This window comes from Seriola lalandi, unplaced genomic scaffold, assembly GCF_002814215.2.
Source record: "Seriola lalandi dorsalis isolate HSWRI2012SDOR001 ecotype SW California unplaced genomic scaffold, Sedor1 jcf7180002054855, whole genome shotgun sequence".
In the NCBI taxonomy this organism is placed as follows: Eukaryota; Metazoa; Chordata; class Actinopteri; order Carangiformes; family Carangidae; genus Seriola; species Seriola lalandi.
This window is the reverse complement of record NW_019525408.1, coordinates 285,579-305,544: the sequence shown is the minus strand read 5'-3', so window position 1 is coordinate 305,544 and position 19,966 is coordinate 285,579. Positions and strand designations below refer to the sequence as shown.

The following is a 19,966-nucleotide window of genomic DNA, read 5'->3' as shown; positions in this document are numbered from 1 at the left end:
CCACATGGGCTTAGTCCCAACCGCAGTGGCCATGGGTTTGAATCCAACTCGTGGCCCTTTGCTTCATGTCATGCCCTCTCTCTCTTGTTGACTTTCCTGTCTGTCTCTAACTTCAATATCCAAATAAAGGCAAGAATGCCAAAAAAAAAAACTTTAAAAAAAGTTATTTTATCATCCGGAATGGTCCCCAAGTTCATATACTGGCAATTAACGGCGTGCTTACAGTATAATAAAATAATAATTCTGACAATTGAATGTCAGATAATGCTCCTTGGGTGAACTGTTATTCTCTTAAAAAATAGTGGAAAAATGACTCAAGGATAAATATGGCAATGAATTATCAAAACTTCAGCGTGCATTCATGCGCTGCACATGCGCTGCAGGTTGTGCTCTCGCAGTCATATATGAGTGAATGAAAAGGAAACTCTGACTTGTCAAGGAAGTCAGAGACAGTAGATAGATACATCATTGAGCCATCCTAAAAATGGAAACATGAGAGAGGAAGAGAGTGCAGAGAACCACGGGGCATAAAAGACACAGTTGAGGGAAGTAGGCTGCTGCATGTCAATCAAAAAGCTGAGAGACAAGGAGCGGAGGAGTCTGAAAGCTGTGATGCAGGGAGGTGTTGCGAGAGGAGAGAAGAGAGAGACAAGAATGAAAAGCTTTGTGAATCTCTGCCATGGAAACAGCAATGACACACACTCACACACATGCGCGCGCGCATACATACATGCATACACACACTAAAGTACATCCAGTCCAGAGCTATTAATGTTATATAGCATCACAACAACCATCAGAGACCCTCTCATAACAGGATCTGTTGTTTCCGGATGCGGACAGACTGTTGGAAACTCAGCCAGGGAGAGGAAGTGTTTACAGAGTGAGGGGGCCAGTTGGTGTGTCAGTTTACATTCTGGTTATCATCCTCTTTAAAATGCATCTCCCTCCTCTATTGCTTTCCCTCAAAAAAACTCGGTCACTTCAGCCATGAATAGAATAACCACTGAGCCTGCTCTGTATGTCAGCCCAGTGTTATATTTTCAGTGTTTCAGCTGAGACCAAGCTCGGGTTGCGATAAGGTTTCCAAGCTTTCCTGAAATGTTTGCGGCCCTTGTCCTCAGTCTCAGCGGTGGTCGGCAGATTCTCAGCCCGATGGCGAAAAGTTATAATTACTCCCAGTTTGTGTTCTTGTGGGTGGTGGGGATCAAACAGCAAATACTGATCAGCGTGAGTGGGTTTCCTGTAAACTTCAATTTCCAAGCTACCCCCCTCCCAGCTTAATACTCCACAGTCCACAGAAGACAAGACTACTGTTTTCTGTGATTTCTAATGTAAATTTGCCGCTGCCATCCACTGAGTAGCTGCCTGAAACCAACAGCTAGATACAATGAAACAGTTCAGAAGTTCTCCTTTCCACCGCCTCCCAGTGGCGCCAGCAGCCGTAATTCTGTTAGCACTGTGCGTACATTTTTTTTAAATGATTTTAATTGTTTGTTTGTTTTTAACATCTTGAAAATAATATGGTGGCAACAGGAGATCCTGTCTTATTTCTTGGCAGCATCCACTCATGAGTCTAGATTCAAGAGGAGAGCGGGAGATAAAGGAAGAGTTTGGTGCTTTGATGCCCAGTGTTGACACTGCAGATGTGGAGCATGGTCTTTGAAATGCATGTGGTAAGCTAATCAGAGTTAGGGTTAGGCGTATTTTAGGTGCTAAAAAAAACACAAATCAACATCTCTCTCTCTCTCTCTCTGTCTCTCTCCATCCCGATAGCTCGCCCGTTTGATGAGTAGACATATGTGCGTGTGTGGGAAGCCTAAATGTAGCAGACAGGCGGTTCTTGTGCGTACTATGAAATATAGTCCTGCCAGCGCCACTGCTGCCTCCATATTGATATTTGCGACAATGGCAGCCAGTAGGAAATTGGCAAATTCTTGGGTTGATCAGGGAACATCCCTGACACTGTACCCCAGGACCCCACGTGAAGAAGAACCCACAGAGAAGTGTTTTAGCTCATTGTTTTGGTTTGCTTTTGGTTCTATAGCCCACAAATTTTGTGTTTTATATCAGCCTCAGAGCTTTCATCTTGTAGGCATAAAAAAAAGAAAAAAAGCTTTGCTTGGTGGAGACCAAACCAGCGCTAGGAGCTTACATTCCACAGTGGGCCAAAAACACACCTCCACATAAATGTCACTTGGGTGCTAACACATAGATGATGACAAAAGTTCTATATATATATATAAATTTGTAATAGTTAACATTAATTTGAAATTCTCATTAGCACTTGTCTCTGACACAGGATGTGTGGACAGAAATACCACATTCCTTTGTGACCATTAAAGATGACTGATATGGATATCAGGTTGAACAGTGGCCCACTGTTTGTAAATGCTCAAACACAAAAACATCAGTGACTGTCTAAGATTACATTTGGTGATTATGTATGAAATTCAGAAACTGGTGTGACTCTGTTAGCTACTTGAGGATAAAAGGAGGAGGAGAGGAGAGGAGAGGAGAGGAGATAGGAGAGGAGATATGAGAGGAGAGGAGAGGAGAGGAGAGGAGAGGAAACTTGGTCTACTACATCAGCAGCACTTTAGGAGAACACTGCGTTCCTGGCCCACTTCCCATGCAGCTTGACAAGTCCAAAGAGTGGACAGGTGGTGTGGGGATGGTGCTGGAATGGTATTATGAGATGATAACCAGTGGCCATGTGGCATCGCCCGCTCCTCGGATGGAACGAGAAGAGTCTGCGTGCCCACAGTGACCACAACTATGAGTCACTGGCACTGCCACTTCCTGCCAAAGTGGATCAGAATGAGTGGGGCTTTGGGTCAGGGCAAGGCTAGAACATTTGATGACAAGTTTCATGGCTGGGGACAGCCTTTCAGTGTAATATGAGGCTCCCAGCCAGCAGCAAAGCGGAGATCAGACCAATCTATTCAGTTGTAACTCAAAGAATGAGACAGCTCAAATCACAACAGCAAGAAAATTGACGTAGCTCAAGACAGAGTCTCTTCTAGCCAAACGACTTTGGGAGATGAAAGTGAAACTGTATCATCCAAAGCTAAATTAAATAAAGCAACTTTGAAATTAAAGGGAAAAAACCTTGAATTAAAGTGCATTGACTTGTTGCAATGACTTGACTTATAAGTGAGTGAGTGTGTGTGTGTGTGTGTGTGTGTGTGTGTGTGTGTGTGTGTGTGTGTGTGTGTGTGTGTGTGTGTATTGTAAGGCATGGAATCATCGTAAAATGCAACTTTCCATAAGATAAAGACGGACTGTGGCTGACATACTAAACTGCAACAGCCAGGTAAAGCAACTGATCCACCTTTAATTGGAAAGGCAATGACGATTATTTGACAATAACAAGTCAAATGAGAAGCACTCTCTTTTTTAGCCAGTTCTAATTTTGTGCAGTGTAAACAAACAAGTTAAAAATAGAAGCTCTTAACACAGCCAAGTAAAACCTTCTATGAAAGCAAAAAAGGGTTAGTTGTAATCCTATGGATTAATGGATTTGACAAGGGCATGTGCCTAGTGTAAGTAATAGAGGCCAGATTACATGTAGATAAGGCTGTGGCAGGGTGATCTGCGGGGGCTCAGGACCTTCTCACCAAACAAATATACTGCATGCGTCAGCCAAACTCACACCACAGGAGAAGGAAGAATACTTTTTTTTTTTTTGTAAACATTGTGTTTATTCTGATCCATAAGACTTATAGTAAAAGCTCCTGAAGAAGATTTTTTGTAACACCAGTACTGACAACGTCATATTTCAAAGCGACTAGTTTAACTGCAGCGGTCAAACTCGCAGCAAAAGTTGAGTGGATTTCCGGCATGGAAAATCAAGAAAGAGTGAAATATTGACAGATGGGGAAGCTGAAATCTTTTCCACATGCCAACCAAGTGTGATTGGGACGAGTGCAACTCAGTGGTCGCTTTCATTCAGTTCATTCACACAACCAGAGTGGTGGCGAGGTTTAGCCCTGGGTAAATCTGGCCTAGATTAAAAAGGTCTGTCAACTCTTCCTCAAATGAAGCGGCGGATAATCATATTAAGCATCATATGGGCTTCCAGTATTCACTGTGACATCATGCTAAGCTGGTACAACAGTGGCATGTGCCAGCAGCCTGTGGCCAAAGCAGGACACACACACACACACACACACACACACACACACACACACACACACACACACACACACACACACACAGCCTTGCGGTGTCAAGGTTTGTGTACACACAGGGAAAATGAGCAGCTTTTTATGCCAACAATGACTGTAATTGAGGGATATTTGTTCAAGAAAGGGAAGCAGACTCACCGTGGCAAGCTCATCAAACTTTCCAAAAAGCTCATTTAGTAGTTTAACCAGCTCCTGGGCTGTACACTGGGAGGCCAGGCTGGTGAAACCAACTATATCTGCAAACAGGATGCTGTAACAGAGAGAGAAAAGACGCCATTGAGTCAATGCAGGTTATTTATAGCAGCATGTTATACTGTATCAACGAAACAAGATTATTGGGTGCCTGATCATATTAGCTTTCAGGAATTTGTTTAAAATGGTATTTAGGAAGCACCGAGCCAAAGTCAATTCATACATTCTCGTTGGATAATGTGTTTGCGGCGAACTAATCAAACATTCAAATTAATGACCTGCAGCAGGAAAAAAAAAAAAATAAAACAGAGAGAGAGAAAGAGAGAGAGAGAGAGAGAGAGAGTCTGTTCCATTCTCTAACTGACTGGCAGCACAGTCAAGCAGAGCGACTCAAAATAGAAGCACAGAGCATTCTCACGGGGATCAAGGTGGAGACATGTCCTGTTAGGGAGCTGGAGAAGAGCCATTCTAGGATATAATGCAACCATCAAGCTGCTGTCACTATCTCCAAGTGAACTTGTATTCCCTCCAGAAAGTTGGTATGCCCTATACGACTGGTAGTGCTTGAGGTATTAAAGTTGAACTTATAAGTAATTCAACGTTTGTATCATTGCTGTTTGTTTTGACATTTTCACTCATGCGTTCAAAATTTGAATTAGCAAGAAGAAGAAATTGAACTTTTATTCATTTTTCTACCTAGAATCTTTGGTCCTGACAGATTGTAATTTGGTATCTGTTCCAGCAGCGACACGGGCAGTTAACCTGCTGTGAGTTTGAGGATGAATGAGAGTGTAACATATGGAGAAGTGAGGTTACAGGACTACCCGTTACCCATAGCTGTAGTTTTCGCAGTCTTATTATTATTGGCCGCCGCTACCACAGGACCATGAAATAAACCATGAAAGAGAGACAGCTAACACTAACAAAAACAGCACAAGGCGTCAGATGTCTTTAATCAAAAAATTTAAAATGGGGAAACACTGTCTCGTATCAACATTCGTAGACTGCAGGGATATGGCGCGCTCCAGTCGCTAGTACAACACAGAAATTTCAACGCTGGCCTTCAAATGTCAGTTCACCATTGCCCCAGAGGTCTGACTCCGAGACACTGTTTCCACAAATATGTCCACAAAAATGTAAAATTCTGCGCAGCTGTCGTTTCATTTTACACAAAGAGTGTGAACATCTCAAACATTGGCTCAACTTCAATCTTTGCATTAAAGAGTTGGCAAACATTATTTCCACTTTTTATATACCTGAAGCATGTGATTTGTGCTTACTCATCATGTTTCATTATAGCTTGACAATGCACCCCGGGAGGAAAGGTTACTGGTGTTGAAAATTCTTAATATGGTCCTCGTTCCCCTGGGAGACCGACTCATTATCAATCTGCATCAGAGCAGAACAGCAACTTTTCCTGTGAAGGATTTGCCCTGAGTGCTGTGTGCCAACAGAGGGTGTGAAGGGGATTACTCATCAAACTCTGACTGTCCTGAACAACTTGAATGTCTGCGGCTCTCGCACTGACGGCAGACTGCCGTCTTCATGTGGGCTGGAGTTTTCACAATGTGACAGAGTGCTGGATCTCTAAGGGGGAGCTGCTAAATGTCATTTTGTTGTCTCACAGATGTCACCGTAATGAGCGGCGATGGATTCAAATTGTGTGAATGTTTTAATTGGCAACCATCTGTGGGTGACAAATATTTGGAACGTTAAATACTGTGTTAGTGTAAACACTTAAAGTTGAATTCGCTAAAACTCTGAAAAAGGCTGCACTTGATGCAATAATATATTTCAGATCCGTGGGCAAAAATTAAACACGTAATCACAGCATGGATACATTTGAAGAATCTTTCATTTGTGCAGTGAATTACCCAACAATAGAGCAAAGAGCTGGATAAACAACCAATTGATTTTGACTGATCAGCCTACACAACACATGCCCAGTTATTTATCCCTCAAACTTACAAAACAAATTCAGTTTCATGACTTGCTCTGGACTCGAAACAGTTTCTGTTTTTTCTTGTAAATTGTTTTGAATTAACCACCTTTCATCAAACCTAAACTGGACTGAAATGTAAAATGAATCATCACATCACTGTCCCACTGATTTGAACTACCACTACTTTTATTTTTGTCAGAATCCCAGTCTTTAATTCATTCAGCTTCTCACAAGAAACCAGTTTTCTTTATTGCGAATACAAATGTCATACTTAACAGAGCAGAGCAGCTGAGTGAAGAGAGGAAGGCTGCAAGCTACGCTATGAAATCATGTTGTTAGATTTGAAGCTGATCACTCATTGACTCGTATCTTTATATAGACAGGTGGCTATTATCCATAGCGGACTAATTTTCCTTACGACTAACAATGCAGATTATCAGATTCTGACTTTTTTTTTTTTTTTTTTTTTTTTTAGCAGGAACATCCCCCAGGCCCTCAAAGAAGGCCTTGAGGTCAAGCATACACAAACACAATCTCTGTATAGAAAATAACACAAATAATAATATACTAATAAATAATAATAAATTATAATGTATAAATAAATATACCAATTATATAGAAAATACAACAGGAAAATTATATAAAGAGCCTAAGAAAAAATAAATAAATATGGAATAAGTGAAAGAAATCGGGTTGGGTCGGGAGTGTAGGGTGGCGGTAGCGGCGGTGAGACCCCCAGTCAGGGAGCTGAAGTATTTTTTGAAAGAGTTCCATTTATGAAAGAATTCTGCTGAGGTGCCTTTCACAGAGAACATTATCTGTTCTATTTTAAGAAAATACATGACATCCATAAGCAACAGAGAAATAGATGGAGCCTTAGGAGATTTCCATGAGAGTAAAATACGTCGTCTTGCTAAAAGACAGGTTAAGGCTAATATGTCTAACTGTGAGGAATTAAAATGTAAAGAGTCAACAGAGACCCCAAATATCGCTATAAAAGGGCTCGGCTGATTCTTTCAGATGCCTGGTTTTGAACGACTACAACGTCTGCCTGGAGTAGTAGAGTTACTTTATATTGTGTCTCTCTCTGGTGTGATAGTTTAGCCTTCTACACACTTTTTAGAACAATCCCTACTATGGCTGCTAACAGACTCCTGCAAAGTGACATACTGTGTGTCTCAGTTCATGTTTGATTCATGTTATGTGTGTGGAAGCAGCAGACTGTGGCATTTCTACATTCTCATGATGACTGCATGCTTTTAATTCAAGTGCTCTTTTGCAAGATATTTTTTTACCTCTGCCAAGGAGGTTATGTTTTCACTCGTGTCCATTTGTTTATCAGCAGGATTATGCAAAAAGTACTGAACTGATTTGCACCAAATGTGGTGGAGGGGGGGGTGGGGCATACATTTTGGGGCAGATGTGGATATTATTTTATGAATTTGAATTTCTTTTCTCTGAAGTCGGGTGCATCTTGTTTGACATTGGCCTTGGCAGATGTTTGTGCTCTCTGAGTGACCTTCTAGTTGTTTAACTCCACATTCTACAATACTTTCATATCCACATCCCTCAAAAAGGCAAGGTTTGGTTGTGTTTTTGTAGGAGGATTAAGGCAGAAAATTTCCTGAAAAAAAACGAAAAAAGATTTTTCTTGCTACTACTTTACATGTCCCTGTGCATGAAGCATTAACCTGCCATGTTTGTGCTGCGGAGCATCCCACTGAGTGCATGGTGCCAAATATCTCATGACCTCATGTGATCTTTTACGGAACTCGGCTATTTTTGGCTTTGTTTACTTCATTTCAACCACATGCACACCACAGGGCATGTGGTGTGTGTTCCATACAAAGCCCGGGTCAGCTTTCTAATGCACCACTGAAGATGCAGTATGTGGAAGACTTATTTAAATCAGTGTCCTCCATAGAAAAACGTGAACAAGATACCTCAGTCCAAGCTTTACAAAGACACAGGAATCTATATTGTTATGTATTTATGGTGGCACACTCTGTAAACACTGCACCACGTTAGTGGTGACAGATCAGCATGTAATATAGGTCCAAAGGCAAATTCAAAATAAGCCACAAGTGTTCCTGTTAGCAACTGTATATTCAGCTCATAAATAATGCTTATGATTAATTACCTTACCAACATGCAACTTGTTCCGCTCAGTATGTCACAGAGGTACATAAATCCAGGGATGTGCATTCAAAAGGAGAACACACAAGCTCATTCAGTAATTAGTAACCGTATCCACGAGTGCTAGGACAGGCAAACTACATCATGAAGACAAATATAAATATGAGTGTCGGGTGTGTGCTGAACATGCAGTTCATAGATCACTGAAATCTGGGGCTTACTTTTAACTGCACAGCATTACTTGCATAACATGATTTAAATTCATACATATAAATCTGAAGTGTTAAGCTGCATTTATAGTCACAAACACTTTAAGTAAACTAGTGGACTTTGTGTAGGTAGGTTGCTGTACCTACTTGTGTAGGTAGATATTTGACACGGAATTTGCAGCTGTGTTAAAAATAGTTTTCATTGAGTGAACTCAAACCTCAAAGCCACTCGCGCTTTTATGAGTTGGACGACTGAAAAGCACAGAGGTTGCAGACTGTGGATTTCATCGGGGGAACTTCTGTATCTGATTTTGAATGTCCTCCGGCAAAATCTTCAAAACAAAGCGATGCAGCACTCTTGGCAGCGGCTATAAGTTACTCTAGACTCAGCATTTTCCTCCACCACACCTACTGTACTATACTCACTGCTCCAGGTCAGAAAGCTCATCCCCAACTCAAGCCTCTGACTCACGCAACTCATCATCTACAGCAGACAAAAGCGCTACAGTTCACATGAGTAAGCCACGTTAATACAAACATGATTATTCCTGTGGTAACTTGGCTAATATCTCATATCGTCTGATTCAACCTCCTCTCACATGCTCATCCATCTTTTCGTCTCCAGTGGCACATATATATTCGAGGAAAGTTACCCCCCTCCCCAGTTATGCTAATCTCCTGTTTCCCTCTGTGGAAGGCCTTACTCTGCAGCTATTTTGGCAGATGTGATTTAAATGTAATCACATAGCGGAAGACACAAGCCACATGGCAACTCAAGGGTTAACTTTGGATGGGCCCCACTGGAGCGACAGTATGTGGGCAGTGGATGTGCTGATGTCGGGGCAAACAAAGGGGGCAACACAGAAGAGAGCCAAAGGTGCTTACAACGTATTTTTGAGGGATGAACTGTAATTTCTTCGGAGTGAATGAGCATCTGCAAACATTACGAGACCTCCTGTCAGTGACCCAAGTAGGTCATCTATGAAATTTAGATTTTTATTTTTACATCTCCTCAGTAAGGCGCCTTTACTGACGGGAATTTGTCTTTAACTAGTATTTTGTGTATGTTTACTGTACTGTGCGTGTGTGTGGGGTGGGGTGGAGGGGGTGGAATTAAATGATATAAACATGATGGAAATGCTTGAGAATTGAAAAAAACACAAAGAGTAGCGAAAATGCATGTTGCATTCAAGAGAGCCCTAAACCATAAATGATGATAAATATGAAAGCTGTTTAATTAAAAGAGCAAATGTGATATTAAACAGTGCATGCTCATAATTCATCACTGTTTTCACATTATTCATCATTTAAATAATAATAATGCAATCTATTATAGGTGACGTGATAAATTAAGAAAATATTTAATTACTGGTGCTTTAAAAATGTTCTTTCCTTACAGAAATCACTGCTGTTTCCAGCTCAAGAATCATCATTATCATATCGGTTACCTTACTTCAACTCCTAATCAATGAAAGTTTACGTCAGTATGTGGCTTTAGGTTTGATACTTTTGGAGTCGTATTCCTTTTTTAGTGACTGATTACTACAATATCCCCCCAGGTTGGATTTTAATCAGATCAAACACTGCCCACAGTCTCAGAACATAATGGAGAAAACTCTGAGTAAATTGTGCTGCACACTGTTTACTTTCTAATTACAGTCCACCCAAATCACATAAATCACGCCTGCATCCAGTCTAGATCACGCTCAAAGGGTGGCGCTATCTGAAGGAGTTCAAGGCAGAAAAGCAATCAGCAGAGCTCCACTGAGATGTGTCCATATTTGACCACCGCAAGCACACACACACACACACACACACACACACACACACACACACACACACACACACACACACACACACACAGCGTTATGCAACCAGAATTTAGTCTCCATTGCATTTAATCCCCTGTAGCAACTTAATCCTGGGGCTAAGCAAACTCTCCTGCTCAAGCCTCCCTGCTGCTCTGAGAACACAGAGGGAAGGAGGAAGAGGAGAAGATAAGAAAAGGGAACACGGAAATGTTGGAACATGATGACGGGGCTTTAACAATACAGCAAGAGACACAGACCAACAAGGTGTGATGAGAAGAGGAACTAAAGCAATCTGACTTTAGAGACTGCAGAGAATGGCACAGTGAACGTCGGTGTCTTCAAACCTACTGTTTACATTTTTCTGACAACGGGTTAAATGGTCAATCACAGCTAACTACGCCTGCAGGAGTCAGGAGGGAAAGAGGTGCAGGAGCAAGATACAAATTTGCACTGGTGGATTGTAACCAAGCACTGTGCTTGAGCAAAAATCGGAGGTATATGTACATAACTGGAGTATTTCCATTTGATGCAACTTCATACTTCCATTTCACTTCACTTTAGAGGCAGGTACTTTTTACTCCACTACAATATTTAAGTGACAGCTGTAGTTACCTACAGAATCTGTTGGGTTAAACTACTCAGTAGAATATTAAGTAGTGAAAATTAGCTCCCTTTTGACTGGCCTTTGACATTAAAATGTGGCTTAAATGTAAATGCATCAGTCACATTATCTATATATATCATATTATTTTACTTTTGACACATTTTGCTGGTAATATTGTTCTTTATAACATTTTGGATGCTGGACTTTAACTTGCATTAGTAGGTTAGTTGTAACTAGTACCAATAACCATCACTTTTATTTTGTGGTACTTCTACTTTTCTTAGCTAAAGGTTCTGAATACTTATATACTTATATATGATGATTTTTTATTATATAACATGTAGCAAGCACATATACTAACAATATATATTTTAATTCACATATGTAAATGTATTTAAAACAACATTCATATAAAAATTCTATATGCTTATATATGTTTTCTTATTCATTTCTCATTAATTTTTAACATGTCTATCTTCCCATTCTGACAAAGTGGTCTCAGAATTTTGGACCCTACTGTATATAGGCTAATATCAACATATATTGACAGGCTTTGGGATGCATATATATCAATGTAACATACTGTATGTATATAATATAAGCCACATACATAAACATAAAGATACGTGTAGGCTAGACATACAGTTTCAATTTCTAATAGGTTTTATATACAAGTTTTTACATCTATGTTTTTATTTTATATGTACATATACTTCATTTTTTGGAAATTCAATATATGTACAGAAATGACATTTGTTACACAATGCCTATTGTTAAATAGGTCACATGCCAATTAATGAGGAACCATTTGTCGCCTATTGCAGTGAACATGGGGTTCAACAGCCATTAATCTGTAGCAAAAAGTAATGACTTAAAAGAAGAGCACATTGCTCCCAAACACTTGGGAGCTTGACAACCAGGCAGGACACAACAAAAGTGCCAGAGGAATCTCCTTCTCACTTAACATTGCATCCTCCCTAGAAGGAACCCTAACTCCAAAAACCTTGTTGCTCCTGGGGGCTGCTGCAGTGTGACGGCCCAGGAGTTGGCCGCTGGCATATAAGCCTTAGCACAACACAACTATGATCAGATTATGACCTTGATATCAGTAGATGTTGAATTATTTCCTTGTATCTCATGTAGCACTACTCTATCATTGCTCCAAAATGTATTTTATATACATATATATCTATGTCATGATTTCAGTGTTATCTGAACTGATAATAAACAAGTGAGTCAGGGGCTAACCCTTGATATTCAGTGTGAAGAATTAAATATTTCAGCTTTTGCAGCCTGGAGCTGTGTTAATGTTTCAGGATGCTGTTGGGTCAGATCACACTAGATTGTGTAGCCTTCAGTGCTCTTTCCAAAGGACATGTTTGGTCAAGTTATTCAGCTCTTTTATAGCACGCGCTGTAATTCACTGAGACAGCATTTATTCCACTATTTCGGATGGAAATTATCCCATGAGGAGAATGGAGTATCTCCAAATGCTACTGTTAAAAGTAGAATTAGTTAATTCAATTCACAGCTAAGAGGACTTTAAATATCACTGTGACTGATTCACAGCTGTGGTGGGTTGATGTGAGGATCCTACCTGACATTGTCATGGCGCTGGATGTAGATTTTGTGAAAGATCCTTTCTGGGGGCTTCAGGAAATCCTCTTTCATCTCCATAGCTACGTTCCTGGGCAACAGACTCATTAGCAGGCGCTCCTGAGTGTGTGTGTGTGTGTGTGTGTGTGTGTGTGTGTGTGTGTGTGTGTGTGTGTGTGTGTGTGTGTGTGTGTGTGTACATAGGTGTGTGGTAAAGAGATAGAGAGGGAGAAAAAGAGAAAAATAAAATAAGTTCAAATATACATTTATACAATCAAACACAGCAAAGTTATCATAGGACGAAGTGTTAGTAGCGATAAGAAATGTGCCAGACAAAAAGGTATGAAATATAACAGAAATGAATAATGTGTCAAAATGACTCTCAGCACGAGAGGGAGAGAGAGAGAGAGAGAGAGAGAGAGAGAGAGAGAGAGAGAGAGAGAGAGAGAGAGAGAGAGAGAGAGTGGGGAATAAGAATAAAAAAAAAGACATAGACACACATCTAATTTTACCCATAGTTTCAGCAGTGTACGGGTGCCTGTACCTGCTTCTCGTTCTCATCCTCCATGCGGAGTCTCTCTTCAATGCAGTTGCGAGCCTGCAGGAAGGCCTTCCTCTGGGCTCGTTCTGTCAGGATGCGCACAAACAGCCCTGACAGGTTGACACTGGTGAACAGCACTGTGTTGGCAACCAACTGCAAACAGAAAAAAAAACATGATACGTTGTTTAAATTCTTCAGTAGAGTTGATAAAAACACATGCAGTAGCCTATAAGGAAATAATTAAGAGTTGCTGTGAATGTACTGACTGTTTACCAGCTTGTGTTTGGTTTTTACTGTTTCTATGTGCTTAAAAATTATGAGAACAAAGTGAATTTGTATTTTCATATTAATTTCATAATCAAATCATGATATGTCATTTGCTCGTTATTCTACATTTGTATGTTTGTCTTTGTGTATTAGTGCACGATGCATTCTTATGTGTACTGTATATACACATAGGCATGTACATTTGCGACGTGAAAGTGCGTCTCAAATATAAGGTCCTTAGGAACATTGAATGGGCCCTAAAGAGGTTTAAGTGTAGAATTAAATCTGTCCTCTCAATTCCTCATATTTTACGATTTTATGCTTTTTTTTTTTACAGCCACGGTACCTTGTATATCTTTTAGATAGTTTTTTTTTCATATTTATATTTACTTATTAATGTATTTATTACAAATTTCATGTGTTTTTGTGTACGGTCTTAGATTATTTTTTGTTTTGTCATAAATTGCGTTTGAGTTCCCTCTGTCTTTTCCTATCTATTGTGTGTGTGCCTGTTCTGTATCTGGGTGGTTAGCTGCTGCATACAATTGCTTGAAACCTGCTTGAAAGCACCTTAGATTTTCAGTATTGAGCTGACCGAAATAAATTCACTATAAACTATCACATTATAAATATAATTATGTATATACATATATATAACAATCCCATTAGAAGTGACTATATATAACTATTCTGATCACAGATTTTTTCTTTACACCACTTTGATTCCCACATGCATGAACATGTATAGAAACTAAGTCAAGCCCAACAAACGTCCCCACATATGAGAGGTGGGTGAGAGGGTGGCAGGGCATAATATTTCTCTATTTTGGGCGTCTGTGACATTAAAACTTTTGAGAATCCGTGCTCTGGTTCATCCGTCACATCAGATGCACAGCAGCATGACTGCTTCAACCTTGTGCAGGACACAAAGAAAAGAGAGCTTTTTTTTTTTTCCTACATGACCGAGGTTGGCTGGCTATGACTTTGTACACAAACCAAACAAGGTCCTATATTCACCTCTAGCACGCACACAAGCAAGCTGTCACCCCTGGCAATAATTATATATTCATAAAAATAAAGGAATTCATTCTCTTCATATCTTAGGCCATTCATCATTAGTGTTTTCTACAGTGGATTTGACCTCAGGAAAAGCTATAACAAATTACATTATCCTTTACCTTTAAGGAATATCCGGTCCATTCAGGGCATTTATGTTGCATCATAAATGTCATATCATATACACACTATTTTTTCAACTTAACACACATCCAACACCACACACTGGCATGTTTTCCAGTCCAATGAATAATAGATTGCCTCGAAAAGACTGGTCTTGGCAGCAGCAGTAGTCAGTCTTTGTGCTTGGCAGAAGCGCTGGCAAGCATCAACATGTTCAAATGACGCTCAAGTTACTTTGTAGCCTCCAGTGAGTACATGTAGACATCGGAGTTAAGTGGTGTACGACACTCACTCCTCTGCTTATCGGCGGTGATAACCTCAATTTGCCTTGCCAGCTTACTGACCTTATTGCACTGTACTCTCTCTGGCAGGTATCTCACCCATAGTTTTACATAGTGAGGAAATTATAGCCTTGACTTTTCAAGGTGTCATTGTATACCTGTAACGTCGTATTGCCATACACACTTGAAAATACAGGGCTTTCTTTTAATATGCATGTCATCACTGTTGCATTTGATGTTAATGGAAGACATGCTCCCTGAGATTGATTACTTTGTTTCCGTTACAATTATTGGATTTAAATGGTGTAAATGTGCTAATGCAAAATGTGTTCGGTGTTCAAGCTTTATGGACATGCAAGGTTGTCAACTAATGCCAATGAGTCTATATTCTTGGCAGACAACATTTAAAACATGTTCAGCTATTACAGAACACGACAACAAGACTCACAGCTGTATAGGGAACTAGTAATAACCTATTTTTGAAGTTATATTCCATATTCGCTTCAGTAATAAGATATTTCAGAGAGACTGAGCCATGAAAGCAGACAGTACTGTAGGCTGAGTGCCTGGGACCTAGGTGGGTGGTTGGTGCGAGCCTGGGTTGCGCAGGGTCATGCCACGCAGCTCATCTCTAAGCTTAATGGATTAGCTATCTCTGGTAGTACAGCTAACACTGTCCTTCACATGGCTACGCAGGTATCTCATAGCCTACGTACAGGGAAAACAATCTCCTCGGCAAATAAGCTGTCATCATCCAAGGGCGTGATGAACTGATCAAATCTCAATTTCCTTTTCCCAAGAAATGCACAATCTTCATGTCACATGTTGCATGGAGGCAGAAAGGTTCCATCACCCCTGGAGGGTTTGACTGATGTGACATATCTTCTTGCCTCACACCTGATGACAGTCAGAAATGTGAGCGTGCACGGGTGTGTGTTATGTGTGTGTATTCATTGTGACAGAAAAAGGTACAAAGATATAAATGTGCAGGGAGAGGTGTACCAATTTTCATTTCAGCTCTCAAATGACATGCATGACTTTGCCCTCTTTTTCACAACTGAAGCATATAGTGTGGTGAAAGTGTGGTGTGTGTGTGTGTGTGTGTGTATGTGTCCTTCCGATTTGCCCTACTTCTGGTGCTAGCAGGATGTCACTCTGGTTCTTCATTCCCAGCCTGCTCCTTTAGGGCTGAATCATATCCCCAGGGAAACAGTCATGGGCAGACACAATGCTATGCACATTCATTTTTTCCCCCCTCTTTCTTTCTTTGTTTTCTTTTTTCTGGCCCTACAGGTATGTATCATCACAGCTATCTAGTACTAATTTACAAACACTGTCAATAAGCTATGTAAAATCACTTCCAGGTGATACCTTTATATGTATTCAAGCAGAGATTCACACAGTCTCACTTTGTGTTTGTCCACCACAAGTTAGGACCAAGCATCTACATCTAAAATTGTGCTTTATGGCTGAGTTGACATGAACTAGCTTTTTTTCTTTTTTTTTTTTGCAACCAAAACAGGTCGTGGCAGAATTACACTTTTGTCAAATTTGATCCAAGCCTGAGCAAATCCTATCAAGTCTAACCACAGGGAGCTGTCCTTGGTGCTGAACTGGAGTCTAAATAGTGTGTTTCACTGCATGGGCCTATGTCATGTTATATTATACTATGCTGGATGTGTATTTGGATGTAGATGATGTTGTATTATGGTGATGATTATAGGCCTAGTAATAGGGGAAGTATAGATACACTAAAGGCACCGTGATCATAGTGTGTAGCATATACTTACCGATCTCCACAGTTTCTGTGTTTTCACTGTGACTGAAGTGGCAGTCACAATCAAATGCGAGATGGAGACCATTATTCCAAACACAACAGCCAAGAGTGTCCGCACAGGTAGGAGCGCGTAGGCGACGAAGGTGACCAGGATGAGCTGCCACATGCCTTGCTCCGGGGACGTCGGCGGCTCCATCCCCATCGCGCCCAGGGAGAAGGGACAGCAGAGGAAAGAGAAAGTGAAGCCGAAGAGCAGCGTCAGGTTGACAATCTGTTGGAGCTGAGTCACTTGCAGGTACTTGACATTAGTTACGATGAACAGGGAGACGAAGATGACACAGTGGACCGGATGGGACCCCTTGGAGATGGTGAGGCTGGGGCCGGACAGCAACTCCACCACGGCCAGTGTCGAGGACATGAAGATGAGCACGGCCAGGGCTTTGAGGGTGGACGTCTGCTCCAGCTTCAGGTTGTAGTTCTGGAAGAGGGACTCGAGCTCCTTGCAGTCGAACTCGTCCTCACACACGATGGTGGTCAAAGGGACGCCCGGTGGGCAGTGACTTCTCTTCCGCCTGGTTTTGACTTTCTGAAACGGTATTTCCTCCATGCCAGTGCCATTCATAAACTGAATACCTGCTCACAGCTTAGGTCAAACGGAACACCGGATCCCCCCGCCGACACAGACCGGAGCCAACGGTGGGGAGAAAAAAAAGACGCGCACAGCGGGCTGGAGGCAGAGCGTCCCAGATAGCGGAGACTGGCCGGTGGCCACAGACGCGCTCCTCACTATCCACAGGTTGGATTGTGTTGTTCGGTGAGATCAGCTTCCAAAGAAACATTCATGTCCGGGCTGTCTTTGCACGCGATCTGTAAGACAAATATATCAAAAATACAATTTTTTAAGCATCGGCTGGAGCGCCACATGAAGAGCCGCGCACACGACGTCTAGTTCAGATGGTAACAGCTTTTTGCTGGGCTCAGATAGGATCACGCCTGCGCATTATGAGGTGAAGATAAGACAGGTCTCAGCTACTCAACACAGTCAAGACGATTTGACTGGTGCGGCTGCAGAGCGTCCCTCTCCCATCTAACAGGACAGTGCATGCATCATCCATAATAGCAATGTCCTCTTTTCTTTCCCACCTACACATGCCCTGTTTCCATCATTACACTCTGTGCAATCTAATTTTTTTTACATTTACTGGTTAATTTATGCTCTTCCCTTTCCTGACTCCTACACTCATACACATGCATTAAACACAGATGATGAGAGGAAAGGAGGCAGAATTAATAGATGTTCTGTATCAATGTTTTCAGACCACGATTCATGAGATTCTCACTAGAGATTCTCCTAAGCTGGCAGGTACTGTAGCCCATTTGGCAGGCTGGCACAGACATGGGATAACATGCTTACATACCATTCATCATAATGATTTCTGTATTGCCAATGAGGCAGCCACCCTCACCATCAGCACCCTCTTGGCATTCAGGGGGTGGTGTCTCATTCATTACCAGGGGAAGATTAGTCATCCGTCACAGGCTGCCATTGCCATGACCCGTCAGTACCAGGGAGGAGTGTAAGAAAGTGACAGATGGATGGCCCATGCCAAAGTCCAGCACTCCACCATGCTACTAGGACACTCGCATGCCTCCTGTTCTCCTCCCTGGCTCCCTCTCCCTCTCTCGCTCTCAGCTGTTAGTATTCACTGATCTACAGCTACAGTGTGACAGGTAAACAAAGAGAGAGGGGAAAGGATGGAGTGTAGTGAAAACGCAAATGGAGAAGTAAAGTATTTGGCAGCTTACCAAATTCTGAGACAAAAAGAAAAAGAAGCAGTGCTTTATGAAAGACCAGCCTGGCCAGAGAGAAGCATCAAAGCAAATGTTTTTATGGCAAAAAATAAGTGCAAATAGCTATTGCTGTATTAGACCTTAATTGATTAATCAATTGACAATCTAATAACAATTTCTATCAATGATTAAGCCAAACTATTCTCTGAATTCTAAAATGTGAGGGCTTGCTGCTTGTCTCTGTTTTACATTAATTTAAACAGGATCCCTTTGAGTTTTGGATAGAAATAAAAAATAAAAAAAAAACATTTTTAAGATGTCCTCTTGGACTTTGGGCAATTGTGACTAGCATTTCTGAGTATTTTCTGACATTTTATAGACCAAACAAATAGGCATCCCTTCCGGACTTCTTTTAAGATAAATAAAAAATGCTTTGAATAATAATATGTGTCACATATTAAGTTATAGGCTACTACCTTAAAAATCCTTTTATTCTTCAGTGATGCTTGGACATCCAACTCAAGTAAAAAATAATAAAAAGCATTTTTGTACTGGTGGGGGGTTTAATAGAAAAAATTATTTATTAATTGATAATTGCAAAATGCTTGCTGTCACACACCCACAGCTCTGTTGCTGCGGACGTGTCCACAACAGTGGCCCCTACCTTTCCCTCTCGTCCACCTGACACTCTCACTCCTCTGTGTTATCTACCCCTGCTCCTCTGAGAGAAAGATGTGGGACACAGGATATAGGACACGTTGCTTTTAGGCTGATATTCTATCTTATCTACAAGGTTTTTACTCCTGTTACTTTTCACAGACTTTATTAGCTGACACACAAATGCTGATGTGTTATTGTAGTTTGCCTGTCAGTGACAGAAATACTGTAGCAAGGCTCTCACGGAGGTGATATGCCACTGTAACAAAACAGTGTTGTCATTTGTAGCCCAGAGTGTAATTAATCTGGCATTGATTTCCTGTCATCGCCTTAATCAATTTTTCAATATTCCTTGTGTAACAGCTCCTAAATTAATCTCGATAATGAGCGCTGGGATTTTCAGTTGTAGAAGACATCTCACATTCCTTTGATGTAAATGTCAAACTATGCAGTCAAACAAGATGAAAATCTGACATTCAAATTGCCATTTATGTATCTGCACATGCAGATTTGTACTTTTTATTTATTTATTTGGGGCTGCTGTTGACTGACAGTTGGTTTCTTTGCATGTGTGTGAAGGTGCATAGTATTTCCCCCAGGACCTCTTGGCCTGTTTGTGGCCACGAACACTGGGGGATAAGAGCAGAGGCATCGTATGGCGTAAAAGTGTTATTCCCTCTGCTTTTGATGGCTTCAGGTGTAAGTGCATGGTCACACTCTGCCAGCCCTCATCTTCTGAGAACAAAGAGAGGTCTTATGGGAGTTCACACCACAAAGCTGCACTCCAAGGGCA

General features: G+C 41.1%; 1 protein-coding gene across 1 annotated transcript in view; it reads right to left on the bottom strand.

The window, feature by feature from the left end:
- LOC111670478 (adenylate cyclase type 1-like) overlaps positions 1-17,686 on the bottom strand; it is a 36,957-nt gene extending 19,271 nt beyond the window's left edge. The window contains 4 exon segments of the mRNA XM_023427200.2: positions 4,329-4,440; positions 12,682-12,800; positions 13,225-13,374; positions 16,739-17,686. Of these exon segments, the coding sequence (XP_023282968.2) occupies positions 4,329-4,440; positions 12,682-12,800; positions 13,225-13,374; positions 16,739-17,347 (990 nt within the window). The 5' untranslated portion in view covers positions 17,348-17,686.
- Between the last annotated feature and the right edge of the window lie 2,280 nt (positions 17,687-19,966).